This window comes from Electrophorus electricus, unplaced genomic scaffold (assembly GCF_041902795.1).
Source record: "Electrophorus electricus isolate QZ-2024a unplaced genomic scaffold, ASM4190279v1 Scaffold38, whole genome shotgun sequence".
Classification (NCBI taxonomy): domain Eukaryota; kingdom Metazoa; phylum Chordata; class Actinopteri; order Gymnotiformes; family Gymnotidae; genus Electrophorus; species Electrophorus electricus.
In genome coordinates this window covers 1,255,410-1,265,138 of record NW_027658671.1, presented here as the reverse complement: position 1 = coordinate 1,265,138, position 9,729 = coordinate 1,255,410, and the positions used below count along the sequence as shown (strand labels likewise).

General features: G+C 41.4%; 1 protein-coding gene across 1 annotated transcript; it reads right to left on the bottom strand.

Annotated features, from left to right (window-relative positions):
* Positions 1-287: 287 nt before the first annotated feature.
* LOC113570377 (homeodomain-interacting protein kinase 2-like) lies at positions 288-7,880 on the bottom strand. Its single transcript, XM_081709334.1, has 10 exons — positions 7,792-7,880; positions 6,893-7,244; positions 5,959-6,326; positions 5,285-5,408; positions 4,903-5,007; positions 4,700-4,786; positions 4,217-4,398; positions 3,953-4,032; positions 1,201-1,374; positions 288-614 (listed from the first exon to the last, which is right to left on the bottom strand). The coding sequence occupies exons 1-10, from the start codon at positions 7,878-7,880 to the stop codon at positions 571-573; spliced, it is 1,605 nt and encodes a 534-aa protein (XP_081565460.1). The 3' UTR covers positions 288-570.
* Between the last annotated feature and the right edge of the window lie 1,849 nt (positions 7,881-9,729).

Sequence of the window (9,729 nt, the reverse complement as noted above, 5' to 3'; positions counted from 1 at the left end):
TTTCCAGATTTATATCCATTAAAAAAACAGATGCTCTAAAGGGAGAGGGTGGACTCCTTCAGTGGTACAGCAGAAGTTGATAACTTCAAAATCATTTACAGCAGCTTCAACCTTGTACTAACAGAACAAATACGGACACAGCATTAACTAAACTATGGCCTGAGTGATTTAAGTAATTAGTGAAACTGGCACAGCACCACCAACCGTTTATTAAAGAAAACGTGTATGACACATGATTATCTTAATTCTTTTAATTAAAATAGTCCCTTGCAAGGCATATTATTCAATTATGTTCAAAGAGGTACATAGAGCATGCTGGCAAAACCGAACCGTTGAAGATACTACAGGAAATAAGAAATTTCCATAATGTGAATGAAACATTTATTTAAATGTATTGAATATTGCACATCTCAGAGCCTCCAGAGGTGGAAAAGACCAGGCCAGGTGAGCCATAGGTTGAATTGGACCCCGAATCCGAGGGCCAGGGTGTCCCCACCCGAATCCAAGGGCCAGGGCTCCCGCCAGGCGCATGACGCTCGAATTTGATCTTCTTGAAGCAATTAACTAGAGTTAATTGAAAGCGGAAGAGGATGCCTGGAGCTGCGATGCCATACCTTTAAGGAAAGATGAAAAAAGGAACACGAATCAAATAAATGAGACTGTTTGTTTTTCGAGGCTGAATGGGATGTGCCATAATAACCTTCAATTACTATACTGGTGTCCAAGCTGAAATTCAACTTGATTACAACAGCCCCAAGCCATGCAGATCTAGTTATGGGCTTTATTCAAAATTAAAACTAAAACAGAAGTAGATTTTAAAAAACACAGCCACAATTATGTGATTTATCTAATGCCAGCTAGTTAAATTCATCACTTACTCTCTGTTGATTTTCCCACCCTTAATCTTGCAGAAAGAAGGCTCAAGAAAATCAAGCGGATGTAAATCACAATCTTCCATGTTGTTTTGCCTCCACATCACCCTGAAAGCGCTTTATTTAAATAATTTAGCTCTGCTCAATTTCAGCTTGATTACAATAGCCGCAAGCCATGCAGATCTAGTTATGGGCTTTATTCAAAATTAAAGCTAAAATAGAAGTAGATTTTAAAAAACACAACCACTATAGTAATTAACCTGCAAAATGTGTTCTTAATCTGTTGATTGCAACTGTCAAACATTTTTAAAAATGTGTTGAATATTACCCAAGTCACAGCCTACAGAGGTGGAAAAGACCAGGCCAGGTGAACCATAGAACAAGTTGAACCCTGAATCCGAGGGCCAGGGCGACCCCGCCCGAACCCGAGGGCCAGGGCTCCCGCCAGACGCGTGATTCTCAAATTTGACCTTCTTGGAGAGGGAGATCCCACTGGAAGAAACTGAAGGGGAAGAGAATATAACTTTAGCGAAAGATGAAAACTGACCACTAACCAAACGAATGAGAGAGCTTGTTCTTTGAGGCTGAATGTGATGTGTCATAATAACCATCAATTACTATAAAGGTGTCCAAGCTGAAATTCAACTTAATTACAATAGCTAGCCAGCAGCCAAGATAAAAGGTCACATGTCACACAATTTTAAGCTTCCCTTTATACGAAAGAACTGCAGTATTTTAAATTTGCCACATCGTTGGCGGACAGGTACCTAGCCATAGTAGCTAATTATCCTAGCTAGTTCACACTTCATTCTCCCCCAAATGATCCCATTATCGACAGGTATCCGTGCTTAGACATGAAGACAGTTCAGCGACCGAGGACTGACACGCAGCTGTCACAGCTCTTTTAGAGCAATCCGACGGTTAGCGAGCCAATGCTAGATAATAACGTTAATTGCAGCTACAGCAAATAGTTGGCAGTTAATCTGCAAGTTAACTAACGTGCTCCATCGCCATGAAAATTAGAATCTGTTGCCGCAAGAGATGTGCATAAGTAATGTGTGAACTAGCTAAGTTAACCATCTCAAATAGACAGCTTGTCTGCTAGCTAACCTAGCTAGAGAGCCCAATGTTACCTGAGTCGTTGAATTCAAGTCCGACTTGACACTTTAGCCTTTCCCATTAGGCCTCATCGTCTTTTTAAACAAAATTAACATACTATTCATAAAATCCATATAGAGCAAGTTTTATGGATGATCTGCTCAGTGAAGCTGCATTATTTCTGTTATAATACGGACACGGCAGCATTTTCACGGCATGTTTTCTTAATCTGTTTATTGCAACTGTCAACACATACGAATGATTAATAATTAATGTAAACTGTTATGCAGCGAATTAAAGATACTATATTTTCCTGTTTCCCTAGAAATAATCCAAACTGCAGTGTCTGCTTGTTTATGCTGAAGCACGTTTAAGTGCGTATAATTTTTGTGGATTCCACATATACATTAAAAGGAAAATGTTGCCCAATCATGTCAGAAATAGCAAAACAAAAAAACACAGGCTCCGAGTTACTGAAAGAGAAGTACGCGATGAGGTCCTGGTAGAGCATAGGCACAGGTTGGTCATACGTGTTTATGAGGCGTTTAATTTAAGCAAAATCCTCATCACACACCCAAGAAGTCAAAGCCTGCAAAATCCCCAAGCAGCAAGACTGCATCAAGTTAGCACTGGCTGAAGCAAAAATAGTGCTGTGTCCTGCTCTGTGGCTCATCCACTCTACCAGTCTCTTAGTATTGGGCTTAGTGTGCTTAATTCATCTTGATGTCCTAACTGACATTCAAAAAGAAATGGACATGAGAAGACAGTGTAGGAGTTCAAATTTGAATTGGCTTGAAATGTAGGCTGAAGTGCTCTTCTGCAGCTGAGCAGCTCATTTTCTGCTGAGCATCTTCACAGCCCTTACAAGGAGAGCATGAAATGATGGAGGGGACAAGAAAAATCAGAATAATGCTTTAAGGACTGGACACATTTACAGCTTCTCACACCAAACAAAGTACTCCAAGGTAAAAAGTTCATCAAAGTAAAACATGTTTCATCCATCTTTCTGTGAACTGATATTTTAATGACTGACAGACAAATCCTCCAAGACTTGGCTTGGGATGCTTTGGTGTACAGGAGAGGTTTGAACCCCTTTCATTAAAGAAAACGTGTATGACTCAGGTGCTAGGGTATTATCAGAATGTAATTTATTCCAAATGTAAACACATGATTCTCTTAATTAGAGATTCCCTTATAAGGCATATTATTCAATAATGTTCATAGAGGTACAAAAAACAAAACAAAACAACAAAACCCTACTGAGTCTGGAAAAGAACATCTTTATCAATAAAAAGTATCAAATGACCTGAACACAGTTGTACCACCATTACAAACTCCTTGCTTGAGTCTGCATGTATACATGTATGATAGTAACATATCAGCCAATGAATGATGGACTCGAGTTTGTACTCGAGGAAAGAAAGAAATTTTCATAATGTCATAAAGAATCAAGTGTTTGGAAAACATCTAGGAAAAGAAAGAAACATTTATTTAAATGTGCTGAATATTGCACAAGTCGCAACCCTTGAAAAACCAAGAAGAGTTCTCGGTCTGCTTAAGTACTGTGTACTGCAAAAGCACAAGTAGAATTGAATTTTCCACAAATACACATACAAGAACCATAGAAGAAAGCATAGTGTTGATCTTATAGAATGAGAGACACAAAAAACCTCAGCTACAATTATCAACAATTACACAATGAAGTTTGGATTCAACGGAATTTCGTTTTGAACTACGGTAGAGTGGAATCTTTATCGGCTACTCGAATACTAGGCAACAACCTGATTCACCATTTGTGGATCACATTTGAGCAGTAACATGATTTGGTAGAACACTTGCATTTGAAACCATTTTTGTCTTCTTTTATAGGTGGAATCGGAGGCCAATTTGGTGATGTTTTAAATCTACTTAAAGAATAACAAACAAAAAGCCAACCCTAATGTAACATTTAAAAGAAGCACCGAAGTGGGCATCAGATTTACCATCAAACAGGGTCTTGCTGCTGTCGAAGCCTGTGCACTGCCGCTTGCAGATTTCCATGTTCTGCAAGCAAGATTTCACACTGCAGCAAGAGAGAGAGAGACACACACACACACACACACACACACACACACACACAGGTGGGGGGGGGGGTTACAGTACTAGCAGAGAAACTCTGATGCTATTTGGATTTCTAAATTAACACGGTGTTCCTTAAATGTTTTGGAAACACTGACATGTAGATTGGAAGGCCTGGAGCAACTCACTGTGCACTCTGAGGGAAGTGGAGGAGGTGGGTCATGGTCAGAAACGGGTGGTTCAGGGTCTTCACTGGCGTGATCCTTTTGTGAGCGTCTAGCCTGAGCATCTTCTTTAGTAAGTCGATGAACTCCCGCCGGTCGGCCTTCTCCGCCAAGACGTCGGTGCCTTTCAGACTGGTCATATTGACCTGCGAGAGAGACCCATGGGTGAGTCATATTATTCACCAGCAGAGGGCGGCAATGCACCCAATACGAACGAAGTTCTGCAGCAAATTTCTACGCACTGCTCTGCCCTTCGCAGATGCCGTTCTCCAGAGCGACTTACATGTGCTACTCATTATGACAGCAGAAACGCTCGACCTTTCAGCTAGCACCTTGTTCTACCTGCTCTATAATGTGAGCTGCGGGAGCCCTTTGTCACGTTCTTCAATTTCACATCGCAACACTAAAAGAAATGCGTATAGTTACGCGCACAAAAGCCCAAATAACCTGCATCATGTCGTCAAGGCAGTTTAAAATGTACTTCCGAGTCTCTTTGGACTTGATGCCACGCTCCGCCTCATACTCCAAAGGTGTCTGGAGAAAGGAAAGAAAAAACAAACCATTCAGCTCCACCATTAAGTTACATGAAGTCATTAAGTTACGTCCCTTATAAAAAACACATGGCATTTGGCATTTGAAGACAGGCAAACCTTGAGTCTCCACAGGGGGTAGCAGTAGAAATAGTAGTGCGTCTTGGTCCCTGCGCTCAACATGCACTCTGCTGGTAGGCCCTGCGTCTCGGAGATGTAACGGATCTGCAGAGACACCATACGGCAAAAGGATTATGACTTTATTTTGAGTTAATCCTTTCATTTTCAAAGTGCATGTCTAAAAAAACAGGCCATAGAAACTCATTTATATTAATCCTAAAAATGAGCGGGCCGACAAAGCAGCTAAAAGGTCAAACTACACACACACACACACACACACACACACACACACACATATCACTACAGCCACAAAACCACTACAGGTCTGCACCACTGATGCTGTACGGGCGTTAAGGCACAGCTCAAAGGACCATGTGCTTACCTGATCATATTCGGAGGCTCCAGGATACAGGGGCCAGCCCAGGAACAGCTCAGCAATGACACAGCCCAGGGACCACATATCGATGGCCTCACAGAATGGGAGACCCAAGATGATCTCAGGCGATCTGGACCAAAAACACAGAGATCGCCATCATGAAATCAGCCTCGGCTGATAATTCCGTGGGGGGGTGTTTGTGTTCCTAGACATTACACACCCACTATTCTAGTGTAACATGGAACCAACACTACAATGCACCAACACTACAATAATGTTGTTTTGCATTAAATAAATACAGAGTACCAATGCAGTTAAACACCCGTTACTCAGTATATTACACTGTTAATTAACAGTGTAGCTACAATGTAATAGCGGTTTTGTACAGACTTGCTAAATATTGATATTACCAAAGCCTGCAGTTCAGCGCATCCTAACTAATCTCAGACACCGAAGACGGTTCATTAGGTGTTTTGCTAAATAACAGCACTCACATGACCCAATAAAAATAAACCACTTATAAATCAATCGTGCTCCAGTTAACTGTAATGCTCACCATAGGCTTTTAATGTGTAGCAGGGTTATTACAACTGTCCACAACATGCAGCTCTACTCTCAAGCACACTAGAGTGCAACGAGTGCATACTTATTTCTAACACGCCTCAGCACGTGTCCCTCACCGGTAGTATCTGGACTGCAGGTAGCTGGGGGCCTTGGAGAAGTGGCTAGCTGAGCCGAAGTCGATGACCTTGACGTGGTACGGCTGCCTGACGGGGTCCACCAGCATGATGTTGTCGGGCTTGAGGTCGGTGTGGATCAAGCCCAGGCTCTTCAGTTTCATGAGCGCTTTGGCGACCTGCTGCAGCACGGGCCGGATGCATTTCAGCAGCAGTGGGCTGAACTTGCTGCGCTTGAGGAAGTCGTAGAGGCTCTGCCCCAGCATCTCGAACACCAGGCATATGTGCTTCTTGTGCTGGAAGCACTCGTACGCGCGCACGAAGTTGAACTCGTCGGCGTTCTCCCTGCTCAGCCGGCTCAGGATGCTCACCTGAGGAGGAGCAAAGGAGGGAAGACGGAATACGCGTTAAGCCGAAGCTACGTGGTCACAGCTTCAAAGTTTGATACTGCTGACAAATAGCCTACTTATTTTCAATAGCATCAAGCACTTTGTGTACTTCCCTTCAACCATTCACTTCTACAGGATTTGGGAGATGCAATTATGGAAGTGGTCCCTTGGAAATGAACCCATGAACTTGCTTTTGGTACTCAAACAATGCAGATTAATGCTCTTTCATAACAATAACATTTTTAATGCACATCCAAACAGGCATGGCTTACACAACTGAAGCTAAATCTTCTTTTTAGAGTAAGCTTCAAGCTGTCCGTGTGTTATCCGAACTAGTTCCTACTGAACTAGTGAAAATTAGAACTAGTGTGCCAAACAAGTATTTCTGTGCTACCCTGGCTGTATACAAATTCCACAGTGTGCGTTAGCACATCTGACACCAACAGATCATATGTTGTAAAAACTGAAACAAACAATAACAGAATCAGGGCTACAGCTGATTCTAGGCCATATCAATAGCTTATTTAAAGCAGGCACAACTTTCCCACCTCGTTCTGGCCCTGTCGAGCATAGGACGGATGACTTTTCAGGATCTTGATTGCGACTACTTCACTGGTGCCCCGCTTCCAGCACTTGGCGACCTGGCCAAAGGTTCCACGGCCCAGGGACTCCAAAACCTCGTAGCTGTTGGAGACGGAGCGGAGGATCTCGTTCTGCACCAGTTGGTACTCGCAATCGCTGCCCCTGGCCACACGCTTGGACAACCCAGGGGAGGAGAGCTCCTCCAGGATCTGTACACTGTTGCTGCTGTGTGCCTCCTCTCTCTTCCTCTTGAGGCTGCCCCGCTTCTGATAGCCGTCAGCACGCCGCGAGATCAATGCCTCGTCTCCGCCCTGCCAGCTGGAAGAGGAGGAAGACGACGACGAAGCCTCGTACGAGGCTCCAGAGGGGGAAAAGACCATGGCAGGTAAGCCATCGATTGAATTGAACCCCGGATCCGAGGGCCAGGGTGTCCCCGCCCGAATCCGAGGGCCAGGGCTCCCGCCCCGCGCAGGATTCTCAAATTTAACCTTCTTGGAGTGGGAGATCCCACTGAAGGAATCTGAAGGGCAAGAGAATATACCATTATGGAAAGATGAAAACAGGACTACTAACCAAATGAACGAGAGAGATTGTTTGTTCTTTGAGGCTGAATGTGATGTGCCATAATAACCATCAATTAGCTAAATTAGCTAAATCACAGAGCTTTGATTTTTTAAAAAACATCTACTGCTGTTTTAGTTTTAATTTTGAATATAGCTGCATGCCATGCAGATCTAGATAGCAGCTATATTCAAAATTAAAACTAAAACAGCAGTAGATAAAAAAAAAAAAACTAAAACAGCAAATACAAAAACACAATGGCATATCTGTGACTTAGCTGTCGCTAGCTAGTTAACTTCATAACTTACTCTCAGTGTTGACGATCTTCCCACCTTGAACCTTACGGAAAGAAGGCTCACGAAAATCAGACGGATATAAATCATAATCCTCCATCGTGTTTTGCTTCCACATCACTTGATTTAAAAAGTTTAAATGGTTATCGCGCTATATCGACAGCTGTGAGAGCGTTAGCACAGAATATCACTGAGCTGATCTACGGATTCTTCGTCACATGGCAACAAGACAAAAAATAACAGGCAGGTGCAGCGTCACAATGTGGAACGTCAAACTGCACGTGTTTGAACCGAGCAAGTAAACAAGATCAAAGGAAACACATTTAAGCTGCCCTTTAAGATACTACATTGTTCTGTTTCTCCAGAAATAATCCAAACTGCAGTGTCTTCTTGTTTATGCTGAAGCACGCTTACGTGGGTATCGTTTTTGTGGATTCCACATATACATTAAAAGGGAAATGGTGCCCAATCATGTCAGAAATAGCAAAACAAAAAACACAGGCTCCAAGTTACTGAAAGAGAATTACTCACTGAGGTCCTGGTAGAGCATAGGTCACTATGTAATGTGGCCATAATTATCATATTTTTACATTTGATATTGTTTTGCAATACAGCAGAAGTTTCAAATTTGGTTATGCTGCTGTGTTGGTTACAGATCATCACAGACTGGTCCCAAACAACAAACAACAAATTAGGGCATAGTTCACAACATAATCTACAAATAGTTTTAACGAAAATAAAGCATCTGCAAGTCCTAAAATGTGTTTTATATTTCTGTTGAAACATGAATCATATTAATTGCCAGCCCTTTTAAAGTTTCAGATATTTTTTTCCTATTTTAAACACACAGAATCCCAAAACGATTTCTCTGTAGTAATACAGTTCACTACTGTAGTTGTAGATTTAGCTCCATTTAGCCCACAGTATCCCTTTAAAATGACTCTCAATTAATGGCAAATGCATTTACAATAAGTCTCTTGCCACAATAACAACACTGTCTGGATTTGCCATCAGCTGGTTGATTGCAGCATCGTGCAGCCTGCAGCCTAGCATTTGTTTGCAGGGGAACATACACTGCCATAATTATTACCATAATGAATTTTTTAAGGAGAAAGAATAGTCTGTACATTAATGTTAAAAATTCCAGATCCAGATAGCAGTGTTTATGTATGTCAGTGGCTGTGCACCAGTATTTGTGAATGTACACACACAAACCTCACCCTTTGGGTCTTCCCCAAGTCCCCTGTCCTGTTCGCACTACTAGTTAAGAGCAACCAGCTAACTTGATAGCAGTGTGACTCAATAATAATAAAAATAATAATAATAATAATAGTAATAATAATAATAATAATAATAATAGTAATAACAATAATAGTAATAATAATAATAGTAATAATAATAATATGGCGCTTCCATGCACATCAGCAAGCAAATAGGAACACTAGCACTTGCATGAAATTAAGCATATTAGCATTTCAGAAGGCAGATTATTTAGCCTGCTAAAATAGCAGGTGTGGCAGCAAATGTCTGTTCAAAACACTATGTCACAGGTATGAGTATCATGTATTTGCTATAGTATGATTGTTCATGTTTGTAAATTTAAAGCTTACAAATGCTGTATTTACAGTGTATTGCAGGTTATTAAAATGTGGCAGTAATTATTAGGATATAGAGAATTGTAGTGTTTAAACAAATCATTATGTCAGAAGTATGTTTAGGGGAGAATACACCCTGACCCACCCAGAGTTAACACACACTTACCTTACATTATTGATCATAAACTTGAATAGCTACAATACTGTCTGCTAATCATGCAGTTTGAAGTTTGCAAAGTGTGTACCCAGACAAAATCTGTGTTAAAACTTTCCTTTAACACTGAGTCATACATGAGTCAGACATGATTCTGAATAAATGAATGAATGAAAAAATGAAAAGCCTTATTTCATTTC

What these genes read in the sequence shown, in the direction of transcription:
- LOC113570377 (XM_081709334.1), bottom strand. Translation starts at nt 7,880, where the DNA reads ATGGAGGATTATGATTTATATCCGTCTGATTTTCGTGAGCCTTCTTTC. An exon ending in CTCGACAGGGCCAGAACGAG is followed by an intron (nt 6,327 to 6,892) that starts GTGGGAAAGTTG and finishes GCTCCTCCTCAG; the next exon opens with GTGAGCATCCTGAGCCGGCT. An exon ending in CAGCAAGACCCTGTTTGATG is followed by an intron (nt 1,375 to 3,952) that starts GTAAATCTGATG and finishes CTTCCCCTTCAG; the next exon opens with TTTCTTCCAGTGGGATCTCC.